The sequence below is a fragment of the Leuciscus leuciscus genome, assembly GCF_965113295.1.
Source record: "Leuciscus leuciscus genome assembly, chromosome: 14".
Lineage (NCBI taxonomy): Eukaryota > Metazoa > Chordata > Actinopteri > Cypriniformes > Leuciscidae > Leuciscus > Leuciscus leuciscus.
In genome coordinates, this window is record NC_138738.1 from 4,671,776 (window position 1) to 4,696,839 (window position 25,064).

The 25,064-nt window shown below is 44.0% G+C and overlaps 2 protein-coding genes and 1 long non-coding RNA gene across 3 annotated transcripts in view; all 3 read right to left on the reverse strand.

Annotated features, from left to right (window-relative positions):
* Positions 1-916: 916 nt before the first annotated feature.
* LOC309474207 overlaps positions 917-25,064 on the reverse strand; it is a 111,898-nt gene continuing 87,750 nt past the window's right edge. Inside the window, exon 3 of the long non-coding RNA XR_014197243.1 lies at positions 917-1,424. This is a non-coding gene — a long non-coding RNA (uncharacterized lncRNA). The remainder of the gene's footprint in view (positions 1,425-25,064) is intronic.
* Positions 2,500-4,964, reverse strand: LOC309513580 (odorant receptor 131-2-like). The gene has a single exon (XM_082189484.1). The coding sequence runs from the start codon at positions 3,517-3,519 to the stop codon at positions 2,596-2,598; it is 924 nt and encodes a 307-aa protein (XP_082045610.1). The 5' UTR covers positions 3,520-4,964; the 3' UTR covers positions 2,500-2,595.
* Positions 19,543-20,999, reverse strand: LOC309474150 (odorant receptor 131-2-like). The gene has a single exon (XM_082136528.1). It carries the CDS (start codon positions 20,702-20,704, stop codon positions 19,760-19,762), a length of 945 nt encoding a protein of 314 aa, XP_081992654.1. The 5' UTR covers positions 20,705-20,999; the 3' UTR covers positions 19,543-19,759.

Here is a 25,064-nt window from a genome sequence, read left to right on the forward strand (position 1 = left end):
GCTGGCAAGGGTTGGAAAGCACTATGCTGAGTCATACTCACCGGGATATCCCGTCTCTGAGATCCGGGCCGAGTGGTTCACTGCCAGCTTTGCAGTCCCTCGGTTTGGATGCCTTACCTAAAGGCAAGTTCCAGAGGCTCTGTCCTCAGACAGACAGGATGTGGCCAGACTGAAGCGTCTATGTTAGTGATACCAGGTCAGGCCGTCCTGGTGGCATTTCGGGTGGTACGTCCCCGAATAGTGACTGGCTGGGGTTCCCTCGGGTTCCCTGGCCACATTCCCTAGAAGGGACCCCTTCTAAATTGAAGTTGTAGTCCTAGGCCTTTATGCAGGCCCAGGTAGGCCTTCAGTAAACCTCGTTTATGGAGGTCCTCCTGTTAGGCTTATAGCTTGGGCTATGACCATAGGGAATGCTGTCGCTGACAGACCAGTTTGACCTGAGGGGAGGTTCCGGCATTTCATTTGAATTTGCTGGTTCTGACAGTGCTACTGCCAGTGGGCATGCACTCCCCTTAGCATGGTGGCGTGGGTATATTGTTCCCCAAAGCATCATTCGACGCAGTGCGAGTTCCCTTTCGAAAGGGAACGTCTCAGGTTACGACTGTAACCTATGTTCCCTGAGAACAGGGAACGAGACACTGCGTCTCCTTGCCATGCCTCGGGGCCTGCCTGCCAAACAGTCCCTTCAGACGAAAGGATGATTGTCATGTTTGCAAGGCGCCCTTATATACTTCCAGGTCGCACGTTAATCATTCACATTAATGATTCACGGGCTGTCGCCGGTCAATATGATTGCCGTGATTTGATTGTGATTTCAGACACCTGTCACGCCTGAGGTGTTCCCCAAAGCGTCATTCGACGCAGTGTCTCGTTCCCTGTTCTCAGGGAACATAGGTTACAGTCGTAACCTGAGATGATCTTCCATCAGGACAACGGTCCAAAACAAACATCAAAATCAACACAAAAATGGGTAACTGAGCACAAAATGAAGCTTCTGCCATGACCGTCCCAGTTCCCTGACCTGATGAGTGGAGTGAACTGAAGAGAAGAAGCACCAACATGGATCTGGGAATCTGGAGAGATTCTGTATGAAGGAATGATCTCTGATCTCTTGTCAGATGTTCTCCAAACTCATCATGCATTATAGAAGAAAACTCAGATCTGTTATCTTGGCAAAAGGAGGTTGCAAAAAGTATTTAATAACAGGGTGCCAACAATTATGGCCAGCGTGTTTTGGAGAAAAATATTTATTTTATAATGTGATTTACCCCCCACTTTCAATTCTTTTACTTAAATGAAAGGTTAGATTTTTGTGAATTTTTTGAATGAAAGATCAAAAGGATAAACAATGCAGATTTATTTTTTACAGCCATTTTTTATCATATTTATCAGGGGTGCCATCAATTTTGACCACCACTGTATATCTTCATACTTTATTTAAATATTATAAATTTTTTTTTTAAAGATTTTGTAAGCATATTGCATGCATAGTTGTGATTGGAGTCAGTTGTTTTATTTGTGATAATAACGCAATGAATAAGCCCTTGATATCCACTAGAGGGCACTCCTCCCTCGACCATTGTCATTCAATCAAGAACTGCATTTCCCATGATCCTTTGCCCGGACACATGTGTGATTGCATTCAGCTACTACTCACTCACCCTATTTTTTTTTTTTTTTCATTACTCTGTCTGTGTTTCCTGCTGTTGCCTATTTGGAGTGTTTGCTTGTGTGTTTGACCCTGTGCCTGTTATATGGATTTTTTTATTCTGGACTTCCCCTTAACAAACAACTGCATTTGTATCCACAACCTGTGTGTTTCAGAGCAGTTACGTGACTGAAACATGTCAAATTGTGCAGACATAACGTTTGGCCAGGCTGCCATACAAAGAAATTATGAACACATGCAAAAACAACTGATTACCAATAAAATATTAATAACTGATTATGTTGTAGTGAATGTATGCTTTTTTTCCTGTGAGCTATTTGTTTTTCTATGCATTGTTTGCATAGTAAAATAAAACCTACAGCTTTACCCCTTTTTTTGCCAAACAATTTTGTCTGATAAATCTCAACCAAGTGTAGGCCTACGTTAAATCATTGTAAATAAAACTGTATAAACTTAAAACGCAAAGGATCCGAATTTACACTCCAATATTTTATTAAAAGTAATTATCATAATACAGTACTATCATCAACATTAACATTATCTTTCCCATATTGTAGTTTGGTTATGAAGACATTTTAATTGATAAAACAATGGTACAGTCCAGTATAAAGACAAAATTTGTAGTTGTGATTTCTTAATGGATAATTCCCATATTAATGGATTTAACTACTGTGTGAACTTCATAAGAACTGATTTCATACATCCACTAAAAATCACCAAAACACCAGCTAATTAAATGACATTGAGCAAAATGACTCAGAAAATTGAAGTTAGTTCTGAGAAAAGTCCGTTCATCATTAATTTGTATACCACATGGTTTGATATTTTATCGTATTGCCACTGTGAAGATTTTCAAATCTCAAATAAAACAAATGTCATAATTAAAAAGAATTGTATTTTTAAAATAAAATGTTGCCAAATAAAAATCATAATTTTGATGGCACAATTTTTACAATAATAACTCTGCACTTAAAGCATTCCTTCATTTGTTTCATAAACTTTTGGTCTCGCACCCCATAAATCAAAGGACTCAGTAATCTTGGCATTATATTTGTGATTAGATAATTAAAGTAAGTGATCTTAGTTCTGTGAAAAGGAAAGAAAGGACTGAGAATCATATCCAAAACAGGGGTGACATAGGAAAGCATACAAAGAAGTAACTGGATGCCATGCAACAATATCGTACTCCGAGCCTTATTTGCTGAACTCTTTGAAGCTGCCTTTCTGGCAGTGAACAGGACTCTGCAATAAGTGTAAATGAGAATTATCCACACCAAAGACATAAAGATGATTTGTGAAGCAGTGGTGCGATCCTTGTGGGCTTTGGAAGGGAACAAATTGAATGGGTAGCAAAGTACAACAGACCTGAAGAAAGATATGGGCTGGATTGAAAATAAAATAATGATATCTGCCAGAGAAGGTATAACTCCTAACACCCATAGCAAGCATATAAAGATGTAGGTTCTTTGAGGAGTGCAAATCTGAGAGTGATGCAGTGGTTTACAGATAGCAATGAACCGTTCTATGGCCATACCAGCCAGATTCAAAGGAGTGATCATATAGGTGATTGAACAAAGAGCAATCAATGTGCAACACAACGAAACATTTAGAAGTGGTGAAGTGTAGGTCAACACACATAAAGTTACTGATACTGATATCATGAGCATGTCATTGATTACCAGGTGAATGTATAAAATGTATCTGGAGTCTCTTGAAAACATTGGATTGGAGAAGAAAGTAACTACTAACATTCCGTTGATGAAATTAATGATAAAACCAAGACTAACAATCACAATATTTTTGGCAAGAGCTTCTTCATAACTATCCACAATCCAGATCGTTGAGTTCATTTTCCGGTTCTTTATCAGTAAGGATCTGGATCAGAAAGAGGAGAAAGTGTTTAAGAAGTGATCTATTCTTAGCTTAGCTTATTCCTTTTTAAGAAGTCTTAGACTTACCTTGGAATAGAAGAACCGCTCTGGATTGAGGGCAGTCTGAAGCTCACACGAGTTTTAATCGGTACAGTGATACTCATGTTATTTATGGCTTGTGGAAAGGTCACAGATTGTGAATATTAAGTATGTTGGTCATTGCCCCTGGGTCACTGTAAATTTGCCTATCCAAACATTTACTGTTACTTTCATGACAGTGGAATGTTTGCAATGCAAACCAACACAGAGAATATTATAACTAATTGACAAATCAGTGCAGTTTATTGAAGGTTTGCCTGAAACTTCTCCATCATTACATATTTTATTAAATAGTTTGTGGCAGCATTTTAGAGTATTTGCATTGCATTGCAAAATGTGTGAGAACAATTCATAATGCAAAGTTAGTAAATATTGCACTCTGAGCATTCCCACAACAGGCACTATACCATCACTATGATGGACATTTTACTGTAAATTTTGACTTTCTTAACAATTACTGTCATAATCAGATCTAGTGGATAACCATATAAATTAGTAACCTTACTAATATGTTAATAATAGTATTGCTTTTTAAGAAACAGTGCTGTTAAACCCTCTACACGCACACACTCACGGCACTACCGACAAGCAATCATGTGTGGATGCTTAAAGGTGCATTAAGCAAGATTCTGAGTTTTTGCAGAACTATGCCACCTCTGGCGGCAAGTGAAACTGCAGCCAGAGATGTGCACGCTCATGGACCACACGCACACGCGCTTGCACGAGCACGAGCTTTTCATAACCAAAGGAGCATCAGCCGCAAATCTTTTGTTTACAATCATAATGTCTTCAGAGGTAATAAAGTTATAAATCTGCAAGTCATTTTAAATATGTGAAAGGAAAGGCAATTGAGTAAATTACACACTTATGTGTGAGGGAAAAACGGGGGTAGTAGAAAACTTTTTATTTCCATCTATCTCCATGTTGAACTGTGTTATGTGTTTACTGTATCCACTTATGATTGTATTATTATGGAAACACGTTCATGAACAATATAAGTTGTTACTTTGTAAAAGCTCAAAGCACAGTCTGTCAAAAAAGTACACTCAATTGTCTCATGGTAATAAACAATTAAATGGCACTATGACGTTACCATAAAAGCCAAACAGGCTAATCCGCCGAAGATTTGCGGGGGTTTAGCCTGTTTTATTGATCTGCTAAGTAGCATATTCCAATAGCAATACATCCTAATTAAGCAGTAATTTGCTAAAAATTTGTGTCTAATTATCTAACTTATATATCAGCATTTTATATCACACTCAAGATATTTGAACTGTTTTAATCGAATAGCAAATCATTAAACTACATGTAGTGCAGATTTATTTAGTAGATATTTTGGGACAATAGGGACAATACTCACTGATGAACATTTATGTGAAATGTGTCAATACTTTTCAACTGCTGTCCCTGGGCAAGGTCACAGTAGTTCATACATTTATAAGACAAAAAAAGGGTAACTATACACAACATCTATACACTTCCCTATGTTTACTCTCGTCCTATTCCGACGCCTGTCTGAGTCCAATTTTGCCCTTTTGGTTGCACTAGAGACAAGTTTTCTTTTTTTTATCTTGCGTGGAGTTTGCGTTGGTGTTTGAAATGAACTACAAGCAGGTCTCTTACAATCCATCTTCTACAGAGAATGCCGGCGAATACACAAACCTGCCAGACATAGCTATGTGAGCGTGCCGTGAACGCGCATGACGTCACGCCCAGTCTAAAATTCCGGCCCGAATCCGTCTTATTTATTTTACTTTACAGGATTATAGAGACAATCTCAGTGATCAGAGAAGGGCTCATTCAGCCCATCAGGCAATTGTTTAAGCATGTATGGGTTAGAAAATGGGTATTTTTAACATGAAAAGTTGCTTAATGCACCTTTAAGCCGTGGTCACACTAGACTTTGAGTCTACAATTTCTATTTCTATATTTATGATGGTCGACATCACTCGACGGCATCTTTTAAAAAAAACATAAATTCAATGTATAACGAATAATACTAAATCCAAAATGTAAAAATATCTACTCCACTTCACAGCAAAAAAAGTTTGCATTATTTTAATTAATCTAAAAGGTCACGCTGTTACATATCGATCTTTTATTGGTAACATAACATGTCTTCCCATGATACAAATTCACAGGTCAGAGCTCACCAAACTTGAGCTGTGTCTGAAATTGCCCCCAATACCCTTAAATAGGATACTATTTGAGAGGACAGCTATTTGTAGTGGTGTCCGAAATCATAGTGGACGTTATTGAGTGCACTCATTCAATCCCACAATGCACCGCAATAACAAGTGTACAACCGATGTACACTCAATGGCTAGATAATACCCATAATGCACTGCGACAGTTGCGCCAAATTAATTCCAGTGTCTCGCCAGAAGATTACACCTGCAGCTGAATCATCCATCCGTTCATTTTCCAAACCGATTTTTAGCATCTCTCTCAAGCTAAAATCACCTGAGATTGACACACAATCTATATGGTTTAAATGTTAACAATTATCATCCAGTTTTATAAATGTTTGGTATAATTTGAAATGTCTCAGTGCGACTGGTACAAATGTCTAATTTCCAAATAAGTAAAACAAATGGTAATACGTTTTTTTAAGAGTTTAGAGATAGCTGGCACACAAGGTGGTCTTGAGACAAATGGTCTCCTACCCCCCAAAAGGTGTCCACTCTGAATGTAAATTCCCATTGTTAGCAGATGTTTCCATGTAAAAGAGGTTCTGTCTATATAATGAAATGCAGCAGGGGATTCAGGGCCTTCTGTTACTCAGATGAGCCCATGATGTTGAAGGACCTCAAAGAATTCAGCATCATGTATTTTAAAGTTGGGGTCGCATCTCTTCTCTTTATTCCAGAGCATTTGATGTTTTGTATCGATTATCTTTGAATTGATTATGAAATTGGCATGATACATTTACCCCTCCTTGAACTGCCACCTTATCGTGGTGGAGGGGTTTGAGTACCCGAACGACCCTAGGAGCTATGTTGTCTGGGGCTATATGCCCCTGGTAGGGTCTCCCAAGGCAAACAGGTCCTAGGTGACGGGTCAGACTAAGAGCGGTTCAAAAACTGTTATGATGCCGACAAAATCGAGGACCGTGACGTCGCCCGGCATGGCGCAGCCGGGGCCCCACCCTGGAGCCAGGCCCGGATTTGGGGCTCGTATGCGAGCGCCTGGTGGTCGGGCCTCCCCCCATGGGGTCCGGCCGGGCTCAGCCCGAAGGAGCGACGTGGGGCCACCCTCCCGTGGACCCACCCTCCCGTGGACCCACCACCTGCAGGAGGGACCGTAAGGGGCCGGTGCAAAGTGGATCGGGCGGCAGTCGAAGGCGGGGGCCTAGACAACCCGATCCCTGGACGCGGAATCTAGCTCTAGGGACATGGAACGTCACCTCTCTGGCGGGGAAGGAGCCTGAGATTGTGCGTGAGGTTCAGAGATTCCGACTAGAGATAGTTGGGATCACCTCTACGCACAGCTTGGGCTCTGGAACCACACTCCTCGAGAGAGGATGGACTCTTCACCACTCTGGAGTTGCCCATGGTGAGAGGCGGCGGGCTGGTGTGGGTTTGCTTATAGCCCCCCAGCTCAGCCGCCATGTGTTGGAGTTCACCCCGGTGAACGAGAGGGTCGCTTCCCTGCGCCTTCGGGTCGGGGATAGGTCTCTCACTGTCGTTTGTGCCTACGGGCCAAACGGCAGTGCAGAGTACCCGGCCTTCTTGGAGTCTCTGGGAGGGGTGCTGGAAAGTGCTCCGACTGGGGACTCCGTCGTTCTACTGGGTCACTTCAACGCCCACGTGGGCAGCGACAGTGACACCTGGAGGGGCGTGATTGGGAGGAACGGCCCCCCTGATCTGAACTGGTGTTCTGTTATTGGACTTCTGTGCTAGTTACAGCTTGTCCATAACAAACACCATGTTCAAGCATAAGGGTGTCCATGAGTGCACATGGCACCAGGACACCCTAGGCCGGAAGTCAATGATCGACTTTGTGGTTGTTTCATCTGACCTCCGGCCGTATGTCTTGGACACTCGGGTGAAGAGAGGGGCGGAGCTGTCAACTGATCACCACCTGGTGGTGAGTTGGATCCGATGGCGGGGGAGGAAGCTGGAGAGACTCGGCAGACCCAAACGTACTGTGAGGGTCTGTTGGGAACGTTTGGCCGAATCCCCTGTCAGAGAGATCTTCAACTCCCACCTCCGACAGAGCTTCGACCAGATCCCGAGGGAGTCTGGAGATATTGAGTCAGAGTGGACCATGTTCTCCACCTCCATTGCCAATGCGGCCACTCGGAGCTGTGGCCGTAAGGTCTCCGGTGCCTGTCGAGGCGGCAATCCCCGAACCCGGTGGTGGACACCGGAAGTAAGGGATGCCGTCAAGCTGAAGAAGGAGTCCTATCGGTCCTGGTTGGCTTGTGGGACTCCTGAGGCAGCTGACGGGTACCGACGGGCCAAGCGGACTGCAGCCCGGGTGGTTGGGGAGGCAAAAACTCGGGCCTGGGAGGAGTTCGGTGAGGCCATGGAGAAGGACTATCGGTCGGCCTCGAAGAGATTCTGGCAAACCGTCCGGCGCCTCAGGAGGGGGAAGCAGTGCCCTACCAACGCTGTTTACAGTAGAGGTGGGAAGCTGTTGACCTCGACTGGGGATATCACCGGACGGTGGAAGGAATACTTCGAGGATCTCCTCAATCCCGCTGTCACGTCTTCCATTGAGGAAGCAGAGGCTGAGGACTCGTAGGCTGACTCGTCCATCACCCAAGCTGAAGTCACCGAGGTAGTCAAGAAACTCCTCGGTGGCAAGGCACCGGGGGTGGATGAGATCCGCCCTGAGTACCTCAAGTCTCTGGATGTTGTGGGGCTGTCTTGGCTGACACGCCTCTGCAGCATCGCGTGGCGGTCGGGGACAGTACCTTTGGACTGGCAGACTGGGGTGGTGGTCCCTTTGCTAAGGGCTACCCGGTCCCTGTACGACCAGAGCAGGAGCTTGGTTCGCATTGCCGGCAGTAAGTCAGACTTGTTCCCGGTGCATGTTGGACTCCGGCAGGGCTGCCCTTTGTCGCCGGTTCTGTTCATAACTTTTATGGACAGAATTTCTAGGCGCAGCCAGGGGCCGGAGGGGGTCAGGTTTGGGGACCACACAATTTCATCTCTGCTCTTTGCGGATGATGTTGTCGTGTTGGCACCATCAGACAAGGACCTTCAGCATGCACTGGGACGATTTGCAGCCGAGTGTGAAGCGGCTGGGATGAGAATCAGCACCTCCAAATCCGAGGCCATGGTTCTCAGTCGGAAAAGGGTGGTTTGCCCGCTTCAGGTTGGTGGAGAGTTCCTGCCTCAAGTGGAGGAGTTCAAGTATCTTGGGGTCTTGTTCACAAGTGAGGGAAGGATGGAACGGGAGATTGACAGACGGATCGGTGCAGCTTCTGCAGTAATGCGGTCGCTGTACCGGTCTGTCGTGGTGAAGAAGGAGCTGAGCCGTAAGGCGAAGCTCTCGATTTACCGGTCAATCTACGTTCCTACTCTCACCTATGGTCATGAGCTGTGGGTTATGACCGAAAGGACAAGATCCCGGATACAGGCGGCCGAAATGAGCTTTCTCCGCAGGGTGGCTGGGCGATCCCTTAGAGATAGGGTGAGAAGCTCAGTCACTCGGGAGGAGCTCAGAGTAGAGCCGCTGCTCCTCCACATCGAGAGGGGCCAGCTGAGGTGGCTCGGGCATCTTTTCCGGATGCCTCCTGGACGCCTTCCCGGGAAGGTGTTCCGGGCATGTCCCACCGGGAGGAGACCCCGGGGAAGACCTAGGACACGCTGGAGGGACTATGTCTCCCGGCTGGCCTGGGAACGCCTCGGTGTCCCCCCGGAAGAGCTGGAGGAAGTGTCTAGGGAGAGGGAAGTCTGGGCATCCCTGCTTAGACTGTTGCCCCCGCGACCCGGCCCCGGATAAGCGGAAGAAGATGGATGGATGGATGGATGGATGGGATGATACATTTATCTGACATATTATTCTAACAAATAGTCAAACATTCGTTCACATTTAATGATGCACAGATATCATTAAAACCCTTCTCATTTATGGAGTCAGATGAAATAACGAGAAAATACATTTTCAAATGTATTGCATTTAATCAAAAAATACTTTGCCTCGAGAAAAGACAGTAACACGTAGAGACCTTCCGCGCTAGTCGGATGCCTATCGACTGTGAGCTTACACAGGTATACATTCCTTTTTACTTGATTATTAAATTGTTTAATTAAGGTTTATACATGAGAGTTTCCATGACAGAGTTCAAGATAAATCTTTTCATCTTACTACTGGAGCTGCCAGTTTGCTAAGTTTTAAATGATTATTAAACAGCAAGCACAAACTATGCAAAAGCGATAGCCCTTCCGGCACAATCAGTGTCATTGAATTCACTCACTCCTTTTCATTCACTCCTTCAAGTGAACCATTTTAGTGAAGTATAATATAGGGAATAGTGAAGGAGGGTAGCCTGTAGGGGGCGATTTTGAACACAGCCTTGAACTTTGGAACTTGAGCATGCGTTTCCGGTCTCCCATATTCGCATGCATTTGAATGCAAGTCAGTGGAATGAAACGTGAAGTGTGACCAGTGACCACCCGTTTGATTCATTGCTTCTGCCACGTGGCAAATGAACGAAATACTCCAGAGGATAAATTGTCATTTATGTTGCTCTTAATTTATCTTTGGCTGTAAATAAAAATAATAATCAAAGATTATTTGTGTGGATGTGTTACTGGAATTTGGTTATTGATTACCGTTGTCCGTTGTCGCCTGGTCGTGCCGCAACAGCTGTCAATACAGGACACGACAAAGCACCTTTTCCTTCGTGTCAGTACGTCATTGTGATGAGGTTCAGTAATCAAATAGCAAGGAAGGAAGAAGACAGGGGTCGGCTGAACTGGGACTCTCGTTTTATTCACGTTAGAAAAATAAACAAAAGAAAAGGTGCACAAGCAAAGCCACAAAACAATCAATAATTCAGAATATTAAATCGGTGATCTCTCTCAGGAGGCACAGCAACAGTCCACAAGGTCCCAGTCCGTCTCTCTCTCCCACTCTCTCTCTCACTCCAGTTTATATCCGGTCTCTCCACGCCAATTACTGAAATCAGACACAGGTGTTCATCATCTGCACTTGACCTACTTACTCCCCGCTCTGTTCCGTCCTCTCTCTCCCTCTACAGACTCAACGGGTGATCCGCGCGTTGGTATCCTTCATGCGGTGGAGCCATTGCAGGGGAGCGTGGTCCGAACAGAGGGTGAACTCCCGCCCCAGGAGATAATACCGGAGGGTGAGAACGGCCCACCTGATGGCCAAACACTCCTTTTCTATGGTGTTGTACATCGTCTCTCTCTTAGAGAGCTTACGACTGATGTACAGCACCGGCCGCTCTTCACCCTCCACCTCCTGGGACAGGACAGCGCCCAGCCCCCTGTCCGACGCGTCTGTCTGTAGAATAAAGGGGAGAGAAAAGTCAGGAGCATGTAAGAGCGGTCCGCCACACAAAGCAGCCTTTATCTGGGTGAAAGCCTGCTGACACTGTTCTGTCCACTGAACCGTATCTGGTACTTCCTTTTTAGTTAGATCAGTCAGCGGGCTGGCGAGGACCGAATAATTAGGTACAAACCTTCTATAATATCCCGCCAGCCCCAGGAGTTTTCTAACCTCCTTTTTGGTCTTGGGTCTTGGACAAGTCGCAACTGCTGCTGTCTTGTCAATTTGGGGACGCATCTGTCCATGACCCAAGTGGAAACCCAGATATCTGACTTCCACACGCCCAACTGCACACTTCTTCGGATTGGCCGTGAGCCCAGCTCTTCTCAGCGTCCTCAGTACAGCCCGCAAGTGCTGCATATGTCGCTGCCAATCACCACTATAGATGATGATATCATCCAGATATGCAGCGGCATATGCAGCATGCGGCCGGAGAATTCTGTCCATCAGACGCTGAAAGGTCGCTGGAGCCCCGAACAACCCGAACGGAAGAGTAACAAATTGGTGTAATCCGAACGGCGTTGTGAAAGCGTTTTTTTCTTTGGTCATGGAGACAAGGGTATCTGCCAATAACCCTTGGTTAAGTCCAGAGTCGAATAAAAACGAGCAGTACCCAGTCGATCAAGCAATTTGTCAACTCTGGGCATTGGATATGCGTCGAATTTCGACACAGCATTCACCTTTCTGTAATCCACACAGAACCGAACTGAGCCATCCGTTTTAGGAACTAAAACTATCGGGGTCGCCCAGTCACTGTTGGATTCTTCTATTACTCCCATCTCTAGCATTGCTTCTAATTCACTCTGAACCACTTTTTTCTTGTGTTCAGGCAAGCGATACGGCCGGCTGCGAATAACCATGCCCGGCTCGGTCTCAACATGGTGCTGAATGAGATTCGTGCGACCAGGCAGGGGGGAGAACACATCAGCAAATTCTGCTTGTATTGTTTTTATATCAGTGAGCTGTGAGGTTGAGAGGTGGTCTCCCCCAGGGGCCAGAGCAAGAGATTGGGACTTTGAACTCACTTCTGGACCAAGATCCTCCTCTCCACTCACTACCATCGCCAGCATCACTGATTCTGCCTCAGACCATTTTTTTAATAGGTTGAGGTGATAGATTTGATGTGCTCTGCCCCTATCTGTTCGAGCTACCTCATAGTTGAGATCACCAATTCGCCGTGTGACCTCAAAGGGTCCTTGCCACTTCGCAAGTAATTTTGAACTAGAAGTAGGGAGTAATACAAGCACTTTATCTCCCGGTGCAAATTGACGCAGTCTAGTCCCCCTGTTGTACAGCCGACTCTGTTTGTCCTGTGCCTGTAACAAATTCTCCACGGATAGCCGCCCCAACGTGTGGAGTTTTGTTCTCAGATCCAGGACATACTGAATTTCGTTTTTATTATTAGAAGGTCCGTCCTCCCAAGTTTCTCTAAGGACATCCAACACCCCACGGGGCTGACATCCATAGAGAAGCTTGAAGGGGGAAAACCCCGTGGAGGCTTGCGGGACCTCCCGTACAGCGAACAAGAGGGGTTCTAGCCACTTATCCCAATTTTTGGCGTCTTCTTGTACGAACTTTCGAATCATGGTTTTCAACGTGCGGTTAAACCGTTCCACCAGCCCGTGTCTTTGTGGGTGATAGACGCTGGTTCGAATCGATTTAATGCCCAATAATTCGTAAAGTTCGCGAATAGTACGTGACAAACACCGTGCCTTGATCGGTGAGAATTTCTTTCCTAATTCCCACCCGGGAGATTAATTGAAACAGTGCGCTCGCCACGCTTTTAGCGGAAATACTGCGGAGCGGCACTGCTTCAGGATACCGCGTTGCATAATCCACCAGGACTAAAGCAAAGCGGTGTCCCCGCGCTGACCGTTCTAATGGCCCGATGAGGTCCATACCAATTCGTTCGAAGGGGACCTGCATTAATGGTAGTGGGCACGATGGTGCTTTTGAGTTGGCCGGTGGATTCACCAACTGACATTCACGACAAGAAAACGACGTGTCACGACGACACCACCTGCGCACGTTCTCGTGAATGCCCGGCCAGAAGAACCGGGCCATGAGACGGTTAAGTGTAGCCGTTTGCCCTAAATGCCCGGCCATTGGATTACAATGAGCCGCCTGGAAAAGCATTTCCCGACGGCTTTTAGGTATCAATAATTGAGTTGTATCTTGTTTTGTCTGGGCGTCTTGGGTCACCCGATACAACTTATCTTTTAAAATTGAAAAATATGGATAGGAGAGCGGTTGATCAGGTTGAAGAAGTTGACCGTCGATAGAGCGAACCTGATCAAATGCGTTTTTCAGCGTTTCATCCTGGGATTGTTCCAGGGGAAAATCATCATGCTCTGTGAGGATCGTTCGCTCCAGAGCACTCTGTTCCCCTGAGACAGGACCTGGGGAGTGGAATAGGTTTAGGGGAGAGAGAGGGAGAGGGAGGAGAGAGAGAGAGAGAGAGAGAGAGAGAGAGAGAGAGAGAGAGAGAGAAAGAGATGCCGATGGTAATGGGTCGCCGACCCCTGGGCACGCCACCATCTGGTCCTCCGCCAGCTGGATGGCCTTGTTCAGCGACGTCGGGCGGTGGCACTGGACCCACTGCGCAGTCTTTCTCGGCAGCCTGGCCACGAACTGCTCCAGTACCACGCGATCGATCACTTCCTCGACGTCGCTTTCGTCGGCCATCAACCATTTGCGGCAGAAGTCCCGGAGCTGCTGTGCCATAACGAAGGGTCGGCCGGACTCTTCCAGGGTCAGCGTCCTGAATCGCTGTCGATGTTGCTCCGGGGTCTGACCGACCCGCTGAAGGATGGCACGCTTGAGGTCTTTGTAGACCAGGAGATTCTGGACTGGCAGTTGGTGTGCGGCTACCTGCGCCTCCCCGGACAGCAGAGGGATGAGCCAGGCCAGGCCGCATTGGCCAGTCCTCGGTGGGCCATCCCCGATCCTCTGCGGACCTCTCAAATAAGTCCAGGAATGCCTCCGGATCATCTTGAGGACCCATCTTGTTGAGAGGCAGAGGGGATGAAGTGTCTTTGACTTGGGGGGGGATGGCCCGAACCTCCCGGTCTACCCAGCTCCGGAACAGCTTGTGGTCTTCATGCTGCGATCGGAGGAGCGCCTCAAACCGTTTGTCTTGCTCCTCCTTGATCGCCAGCAGGTGTTGATGTTGTTCTTGATGAAGACCGGCGAGCGACTGGATGATATCCGCAAATGGTGTACCTGGCGGGGACTGCATGGCGGCGGCGATCTTCTTCCTTCCCGGGCTTCGGCACCAGTGTGATGAGGTTCAGTAATCAAATAGCAAGGAAGGAAGAAGACAGGGGTCGGCTGAACTGGGACCCTCGTTTTATTCACGTTAGAAAAATAAACAAAAGAAAAGGTGCGCACACAGCGCATTGACCGTGCACAAGCACAGCCACAAAACAATCAATAATTCAGAATATTAAATCGGTGATCTCTCTCAGGAGGCACAGCAACAGTCCACGAGGTCCCAGTCCGTCTCTCTCTCCCACTCTCTCTCTCACTCCGGTTTATATCCGGTCTCTCCACGCCAATTACTGAAATCAGACACAGGTGTTCATCATCTGCACTTGACCTACTTACTCCCCGCTCTGTTCCGTCCTCTCTCTCCCGCTACAGACTCCGCAAAACCACGCCCCCCCGCCACAGTCATAAATAGAACGAGGCATCAGTTTACTGTCTGAGATTTGACGCTCACTTTCACGCTGCATTCAGTGTAGACAGAATCACTGTTTATAATACGTTTTATTGTTTTTAGTCATGTTGTGTCCCTCACATCCGGTGTAAACAAGGTGTTACTCTGCTCAAATTAACAAATGAATTCTTAAATAAAAAACTACTGCCGTGGCAAAGCAACAGTTTGAATACAACTTTGCTGAGCAAGTTAGTTAAACTGTTGACTGTGTTCTATAACTACCCACAGTACTGTTTTGACTGTTCTGTACAGAATTGTAACACCGTCTATACCGGACACGACTACACTTGTCACGCCGCAGCAGCTAAAGGCTGTCTATACAGGACACGACATAGTACCTGTTAGTAATTAGTAATTGATTGTTTTTAGTCGCATCCGGTGTAAACAAGTTGTTACTCTGCTCAAATCAACAAATACATTCTTGAATAAAAAACTACTGTCATGGCAGAGCAACAGTTTGAAGAGAACTTTGCTGAGCAAGTTAGTTAAACTGTTGACTGTGTTCTATAACTACCCACAGTACTGTTTTGACTGTTCTGTACAGAATTGTAACACCGTCTATACCGGACACGACTACACTTGTCACGCCGCAGCAGCTAAAGGCTGTCTATACAGGACACGACATAGTACCTGTTAGTAATTAGTAATTGATTGTTTTTAGTCGCATCCGGTGTAAACAAGTTGTTACTCTGCTCAAATCAACAAATACATTCTTGAATAAAAAACTACTGTCATGGCAGAGCAACAGTTTGAAGAGAACTTTGCTGAGCAAGTTAGTTAAACTGTTGACTGTTTTTTATACCTACCTTCAGTATCTGAATAAAAGCTCTTCTGGTTTAATGACAGATATTTTAGGGTAACATTATTGCCTATGTGAGAACTGAGGCTACCATCACAGTAGATCAAGAACGTATGTCGTATGTTCAACAGGACAGTGCACTTGAAGTGAATTGGCCAAACTTAAACCCGAAGCATTACTATTGCAGAGCTGCTAGGTGCCCAGCATGCATTGCGGATGGTGCCAAACTGACCTGAGTTACTCCGCAAAATGGACAAAATCCACCAAATTAGTTCAAAGGGTTGTTGTTAGCGTTATATTGGTTGTAACCATTTACTTTTTGCATGTTATTTTGTAGGCTTACCCTCTTCTAACTGTGTAGACCATTCATATTAAAATGGCGGACTGTGAATGTGAGTATGGCTTGTTCAAAGAAAAGTTGATAGGGAAAATCGCCTTTTCAAAAGCAAAAAAAAACAAAAACATTTACAGATGTTGAAGAATGTATGAATGAAGTTGCTGAGACCAAATCGGGGGTCTCTATCACCACAGATGGAGCTCCATCCATGATGGGAAGAGGGAGGGAACTGGTTGCACATTTGAAAGAGGACACACTGACCTGATATCTTACCACTTATACACCAGTCTGATCTTTGTGCCATTCTGGGCACAGAGTATGTTGAGGTCATGACAACAATAATGAAACTGATCAACTTTTTGAAAGCATCATCGTCCCTACAGCATCGTCTGCTATGAGGATTTATGACAGAGGTCAATGCCAACTATGATGACTTTATACTGCACAACAATGTCAGATGGCTCAGCAAAGGCAGGGTTTTGGAGCGCTTTTGGGCCATTCGGGAGGAGCTCAAAGCTTTCCCATCAGAGCAAAAGAGTGAAAAAGCAACTCAGTTTTTAGAAGATGTGGAGAAGATGCAAACAGATGCATTTTTGTCAGACATTACATCACATCTTAATGAGCTCAAAGTGAAGCTGCAGGGACAGAAAAACACAGTGGGCCCTATTTTAACGATCTGAAACGCAAGTGTCAAAGCGCAAAGCGCAAGTAACTTTGTGGGCGGGTCTCGGCGCTGTTGCTATTTTCCCGGCGGGATAAATGACTCTTGCGCCAGGCGCAAATCTAAAATGGGTTGGTCTGAAGTAGCTTCATTATTCATAGGTGTGGTTTGGGCGTAACGTGAAATAAACCAATCAGAGCGTCATCTCACATTCCCTTTAAGAGCAGATGCGCTTTTTCCATAGCGGATTGCTATTGTAACGGCGGATTTGCCAGGCGCGCGCCAGGAGCGGTTCACAGCCAAGGAGAGCAACACTCTCGTCACGGCCGTAAAAGAGAGAAGTTACATTGAAATGGAGAAACCCACCCAAATTAACTTCGGTCAATTTGGGTAAATGTGTAAGCTAGATGTATGCTTTTATAATAAATTGTTTATCTATCTATCTATCTATCTATCTATCTATCTATCTATCTATCTATCTATCTATCTATCTATCTATCTATCTATCTATCGTAATAATGTATGATTTGCAAAAATGAAAACTGCTGCTTCTGTGTAGATGAGAGAATCAAAGTGCACGTTGTGCACACGCTACATTGATTATGGCCAAGCATGCGCCCTTAAAATAGCCTATGAATAACATGCGCAACGCGCCACTGACTTTAAACTATTTTTTCCTGGTTAGTGGCGCAATTGTTTTCTAAACCTGCAAAATAGCAAGAAGGAACGTTTGCGCCGGAACACGCCTCCTCTTTGCGCTGAACCGCCCCCGGGAGCGCAAGTGTATTTCTTAGTTAACCGACGTGCTTCTGTGGAGGGAAAAGTCCGCTTTGCGCGGGTGCAAAATAGGAATGATACATGCGTCGGTGTACAAAGTCACTTGCGCTGGGTGCAAGATAGGGCCCAGTATGTGATTTGATAACAGCAGTCCGGGCTTTCCATAGGAAACAGAGAATTCATGAAATTTACTGCTATTTTCAAACTTAAGCATAAAAGCAAGTTATCAAATTTATTAAAGCTAAGAATCACTCTTACTCTCCCAGTTATTTAAGACAGCTCGAGAGGTCTCTCAAGTGATTAGGAGTTGCCAGTAGGGGCTTGGCACTGAAGAGACAGCACAAATCTTTCAGGAGAGGAAGAATGTTTTTGAAATGTTTGACGACGAGCAGTAAATCAAACAGTATCGTTTGGACAGAACAGGCATCATCTTTGTCAGCGTTGGTTAATGTTGGCCTGAACTTGCCTTTTATATCATGTTTCCGCTGTTCGACTAATTCAGCAAGCAGTAGCGCTTCTTTCTCCCGGTGGAAACGTGTTTATCTTTCATTTCCAATGTGTATATCATAATGTATTCTCTTGAAAATTATTTATTGTCAAATGTGTGTTGAATGTAAACTCCTCTTGGGAATTTCACCATTCAATGTGAATTTATCTTAGAATATTCTTAAATAAGTAAATCTATTCAGTAATTGGTCCATGCCAATGTCGTCATCCAAAATCCCGTTTGTGGCACAGCAAAGTGTTGTGAATCATCTCTAAGACTGACACTTGAGATTTAGTCCTACACCTTACTTAAATTACGACTGAAATGCAGGATATAACTAACTTTTAAGCGCAGCTTTGAGCCAATAATTTTTTTACTCTTAAGTCAATTCTCAGCAGTGTTCTTGTGAGTAATTCTCAGAAAGGCTTGATAAATACAGGCCCTGAACCCATTCTTGGTCACAAATGTCACTGAGTTTTCAGAGGAAGCAAAACAGATCTTCAGGTGGGCAAATGTTGCGTCACTAAATGGAGTTGATTAAACTGCAAGAAAATGTGGCTCTGAAAGAGCAGGTTGGTAATTGTGACCCTGACACTTTCTTAGGAAAGATGATGCCTGCAGCTTATTTCCCTGTTCTAAACAAAATGGCCCAACAAATCCTGACCATGTTTAATTCCACATACAGCTGCGAGTCAGCATTCTCCACAATTAATTTTATTAAAGGAGCTGTATGTAAGAAATGTATTTCAATTAATCATAAAATGGCCCTGATATGTCACTAGACATTAAGAAATCATGTTCATTTCAAATACTTATATCACTGACAACAGAGGGGGAGGGGATACACCGCTCTACAGTAATTTGAAAGTGATTGCAGTACCAGTTTTGGCCACAATCTTATATACGGCTCCTTTAAAACCAAATACCACACAAGGCTTAGCAATGAACACCTTCTTGGACCTCTTATTGTTATCACATAGGGTCAGCATATCTTGTCTGAATGAGACCTGTATGTGGTTGCTGTGATTAGCAGTTAAACAGTTTCCTGTTTTGTAATTGTTTAAATCTCAACCCTGAAGCACATTTCATCCTTGTAAATGTATTCATCCAACACGTTGTATTAAAACAGAAAATATAACAGGTAAAAATATATTAAAATTACTTTTATTATTATTAATAAAAATAAAATAAAAACACGAAAAAAAGACAGAGTGCAAACCCCAACACCACTGTAAAAAATTTTAGTAAATCAAATTGCATATCACAAATAAAATATAAATATATATATATATATAAAATGTTTGTCTACACTTTATTTTTTACTTTTATTTTGTTTGTTGATAATTTTGCATTTACTACAGAAGCATGATTATAGTTTTACTTTGTCTAACATCTTTGCACTATTTTCATCATACACAGCTAAGCTGAAATATTTTGGTAATACAAGTGTATAGGAAATAAACCACACAAGATTGTTAGGAGTGTACAGGTAATTATGGTCCGCCTGCTCATAATCATTTACTGTATGTTTTAATGTAAACATTTCTTACATTTCTTTCCTTTCTGAAGTGCCATTTTAACACATACGTTCATTATGTCACTTTAAAAATCATGGAAAAGTATTGTTTTCAATTAAAGAACACTGTTAATTTATTGCATAACAGCATGGCAGTACATTTTCTTAGGTTTAACATTTACATCTGTGTAGCAAAACATTCATCTGGTACACTTACATGAAGAATTACAGTATGCATGCTTTACCAACAATTGTGATGCATTTTTATGAAACATCTAATGATGTTGCCCTTTTTTGCTCATTTTTTGATTGATTCAACTTTTACAATGAATAATCTGCATGAAAAAAGCTCCTTCATGTGTTTGTAAAAATGCTTATCTCGAACACCATAAATCAGAGGAGTGAGTAGTCTTGGCAAAATGTTTGTTAGAAGATAATTTAAAAAGGTTAGTCTTGCCCGATCAACTGGAAGAAGTGGGACAAACATCTTGTCTATGACAGCAGTAATGTAGGACAACATACAGAGAAGAAGCTGTGCTCCATGTAACAGGATGGTGCTTTGGGCCTTTTTTGCTGAGGATTTATCAGTGGTGGCTCTTCTGGCCGCAATAAGCACTCGACAATATGTGAATACAAGAATTACCCACACAACAGATGAGAAAAGGCCATTCATAAATCTGGACTGTACTTCATGGTATGGTGTGCTGTACAGAATTGATGCACCACAAGAAGTAACTGTAGAAGAAATAGATAAAGGACGAACAATTGAAAGGAGAATCAAGTCAGCCAATCCAGGTATAACTCCTACACCCCAAATCAGAGAGATAAGGATGTACGTCCTGCGCACTGTGCAAATCTGATGGTGATGCAGTGGTTTGCAGATGGCGATGTAACGCTCAACGGCCATACCGGCCAAAGTCAGAGGAGTGTTCTTATGAGTTGTTGAGGCTATTATTAGCAGTGTAACACAGAACGGGAGAGGTACATTTTGCCATACATAAGCCATCACAGAAAGAATTACACTGAAAAAAACCATGAGCATATCATTGATAACCAAGTGAATATATAATATGTATCTTGGATCATTGTAGAAAATTGAACTCCTAAAAAATGTCAATACAAATACTCCATTAATGGACAGAATTATGACAGCAAGAAGAACAGTGGTGAAATTTTTGGCAAAAGCATCTGCATATCTTTCTTGTACACTATATAGAAACATTGTAGAGTTCATTGTCCTCATGCACAGGTGTAAAGATTTTTTTTTTTTTACTGTTGATGTTGTTCTTTTCCTTCCAACGATCTTGATGACTGTCAAAAGTACATCCAGCTAATATGATGGTAGCCTATTTATCCAAAAGATTTTTAAATTGATTTGATCTGATATAGAAATGAAAAAAGGAAAAACATTTTGTAGGTTAACAATAATAAGTTATGGAGAGTAATAAAGACAACTTACCCTTTTCAGTGTGCTTAGTAAATAGTTTTGGCTCAAGACGAAAACGGACCAGTTTATATACTCAGATAAGATGTAAAAGAGGGGGGAGAAAAAAGCAACACAAGGGAGAAGGAAGGAAGGGAGGGAAGGAAAGAGAGTGCTTATTTCTGGACACTGTGTATTGGGAGCTGTATACTGACCACACATTTTTCACAAAATAAGATATTTGTCAATGACGCTTAGGATCTGTTGCGCACCATATTCCCCACCATGGCGCCATCATCTTGTCAGTCATCTCTCCTTATGCACGGCACACATTGTACGATTTTGGGCTGTCCCAGACAAAAGATGACAGATTTCTGTGGTCGTGGCTCCTAAATGGTAGTCCTACGTCATACACAGTGTTGGGAAGTTCACTTTCTACATGAACTAGTTCAAAGTTCAGTTCACAAATTTTAAAATGAACTAGTTCAGTTCATAGTTCAAACTTCAAAATTTTTAACTAAAGTTCACAGTTCCAAAAAATAACTGAACTAGTTCATGTTGCTGCAAGCTATTATTTTTCAAAATTATTGCCACAGCCCATATAAAACCCATAGACAGTATATAAACTGGACACAGCGACCCCATAGGTTTCAACGGAGAGAAGTGAAGCAAATTAGAAGCCCTCACTTCCTGATGGCTGAGCGTACTGCGCAGACTCAAACTGAGCTTGACGACGTGGATGTGATGTGAGCAGCCTGCCTGACAGTTGTAAGTTTTCTAGTAGCTGTGCCAAGCAAAATCTGAACCATTCCCTTCCGAATCTCGCAGAGACGGAGAGCGTGAGTAGGAGCTGTCCATGAGCTAGGAGCAGGAGCAACTTTATGACTCTCTATGGGCTTCTCCTTTGACTTTATCGGACTTTATGCCTCCACGTCCCCCCGATTGACTGCGAGCTTCTCTTCCTGTCTATACGGTAATTTCCAGAGAGTCGAGTGGTTATGACGCAATCGTTAGCCTACTTTTACAAAAACTGCTTCTACGGGGCCATAACGAAAGATACAAGGTAATGGAGCCTTTTATACATTGTCGTGTTTCTTTAGAAATAAACAATGGACAAATGGAGTCTTTAAACGCCTCAGATGTAAAGTTATTCGCTGTCAAAGTGACGCCAAAATGAATGGGAGTCAATGGGATGCTAACAGCAGGTGAAGGCTTGTTAGCCAATGGCGGCTCCCGGGGGTGGTACGGAAATCGAGTGCTCGATTACCCCCCTGATGAAACCACAGACAGCAATTATGTTATCAGTTTTAACACTGAAACTATGCGTCAGATTTCATCTTCATATCCAATTTTAAAATCCTTATCCAACCAGGGTTTACAGCATTGAGGGTAGGGTTGCCAACTAAACAAATGCGGGACAATCGTGCATGGTTCTTTACAGGAAATTGAGGGACACTCAAAATATTTGTAGGCTATACTATAGGCTAGGCCAACATAACACAGTAGGCCTATATGTCATTTCAGGTTCGTATGTGTTTAAAAGGTTTTCAGACAACACATTTGTTTTTTGATTAAAGTCATATTACACACAAACCATAGTTCAAAATAATAGCATTTATCTGAAATAGAAAGCTTTTGTAATTATACACTACTTTTAAAGAAATTAAAGAAATGAATAGCCTACTTTTATTCAGCAAGTACATTTATAATGTTACGTTTTTTTTATTTCTGATAAATTTACTTTGAACCTTTTATTCATCAAAGAATCCTGATTTTTATTTTTATTTTTTACATTAATAATAATCAGAAATGTTTCTTGGGCAGCAAATCACATCAGTATATTATTCCCTCAGGACGATTTCATGCTTTCTTGCGTGGCTGGATGTATGTTGGACTCACAATAATCACGTTGTTTGAATTCGTTAAAACTGATTTGCCGAAATCAAAACCCCGTCGGACAGTGAAAGGGATTTGCCGTTAGCGCGAGTCCGGATCGAAGCGACCAGACAGCGGAGGATTCTGTGCGCAAATCAAACAATGATTTGTCCCAAAATAATAATTAATTCTCAGTTTAGAGTTTGTTATTCATATGGTCTGGTGCGCGTGAGTGTGGACTGTGATTGGATGATGACCGGTGTCGTGATCAAGTGCCGTGTTGCTGTTGTATCAGATTCAGTCATACATCAGTGGTTAGATCAGCGTCAATAAACGGGACAACGGAGGTTCCGAACGGGACAAATACATTTCTATAGAAATCTTGCACCCTTTTGAACGAAGTTAAACTGAGAGAGCGTGCCGTTCACAGACACCAGAATGAACGAGTTCACAGTAATGTTCATCAGGCAGTAATAGAGTACTGTACGTTCAGTTCACGTTCGCCCAAAATATGAACGCATTCAGGCACAACACTGGTCATACAGTGTGAGAGGTTCAAAGACGGCCATTGTTTCATTCTTGCAACCAAAGATAGCCAGCGATAATTTTCAAAGGAGCAGCAAGATTTGGAAATGCCCGATCGGGAGGGCTCACGCCGTTTCTTGAAGGGAGCAGCTCACGGCGTCAGACGGGTGAGCTCTGCCGACCAATGGGCAGGGAGCAGCGAGATCAAAGTCGGTCGACCGAGAGGGCCCATGTACCTTCCGACGGGAGCAGCTCACGCTGTTGGGCCGGTTGGCCCTACCAGCCGACGACGGAGTGACGAATTTTGGAAGCCCGGCTGGGAGAATTCTTGCTGCGTCCGCTGGGAGATCAATACTCACTGGACGGAGAAAGAGGAAACATAGATGCATGCTATGTCCGCTGGGAGATCAATACTCGCTGGACGGAGAAAGAGGAAACATAGATGCATGCTATGTCCGCTGGGAGATCAATACTCGCTGGACGGAGAAAGAGGAAACATAGATGCATGCTATGTCCGCTGGGAGATCAATACTCGCTGGACGGAGAAAGAGGAAACATAGATGCATGCTATGTCCGCTGGGAGATCAATTCTCACTGGACGGAGAAAGAGGAAACATAGATGCATGCTATGTCTGCTGGGAGATGAATACTCGCTGGACGGAGAAAGAGGAAACATAGATGCATGCTATGTCCGCTGGGAGATCAATACTCGCTGGACGGAGAAAGAGGAAACATAGATGCATGCTATGTCCGCTGGGAGATCAATACTCGCTGGACGGAGAAAGAGGAAACATAGATGCATGCTATGTCCGCTGGGAGATCAATACTCGCTGGACGGAGAAAGAGGAAACATAGATGCATGCTATGTCCGCTGGGAGATCAATACTCGCTGGACGGAGAAAGAGGAAACATAGATGCATGCTATGTCCGCTGGGAGATCAATACTCGCTGGACGGAGAAAGAGGAAACATAGATGCATGCTATGTCCGCTGGGAGATCAATACTCGTTGGACGGAGAAAGAGGAAACATAGATGCATGCTACGTCTGCTGGGAGATCAATACTTGCTGGACGGAGAAAGAGGAAACATAGATGCATGCTACATCCGCTCGGAGATCAATACTTGCTGGACAGAGAAAGAGGAAACATAGATGCATGCTATGTCCACTGGGAGATCAATACTTGCTGGACTGAAAGAGAAAACATGGGTGCTCGACCAGGAGAGTTCTCGCTGCGTCCACTGGGAGACCAATGCTCACTGGATGGAAAGGTGAAAACATAGGTGCTTGACCGGGAAAGTTCTCGCTGCGTCCGCTGGGAGATCAACACTCGCTGGACGGAGAAAGAAAACCTAGGTGGACGACCTGGATGATTTTAATCGATGAGGGTTTGGTGGGCTTTTTTAATGTGGAACCGATTGGTCCTGATGTAGCTTTGGAAAGCATCTGAGGATCATCTTTCGAGAGCTTGGATCTGCTGCTGGGAGAGGCCTTTTTGGGCTGCTGAGGTTGCTGCCCCGATGCGGGAAAGAGTGACTGGAGAATTTTTTTTTTGTTAAACTGTCGACGAACAGAGGTAAGTCTGCTGTATATATACCTCTTATTTTGGTAATTGGTAGATTAACTGAGTGCGCTCCTCTTGAATTAATTTAGGTTAATTATCTGAACGTGCTCCTCCGAAACTTTGTCAATAAAACATCATTAAGTGAAATCTGACTCCTGTTGCACTGTGCTGCGACTCTGCAGAATCTTTCAGTTTATAATTGTAGCATCCATTGTCAA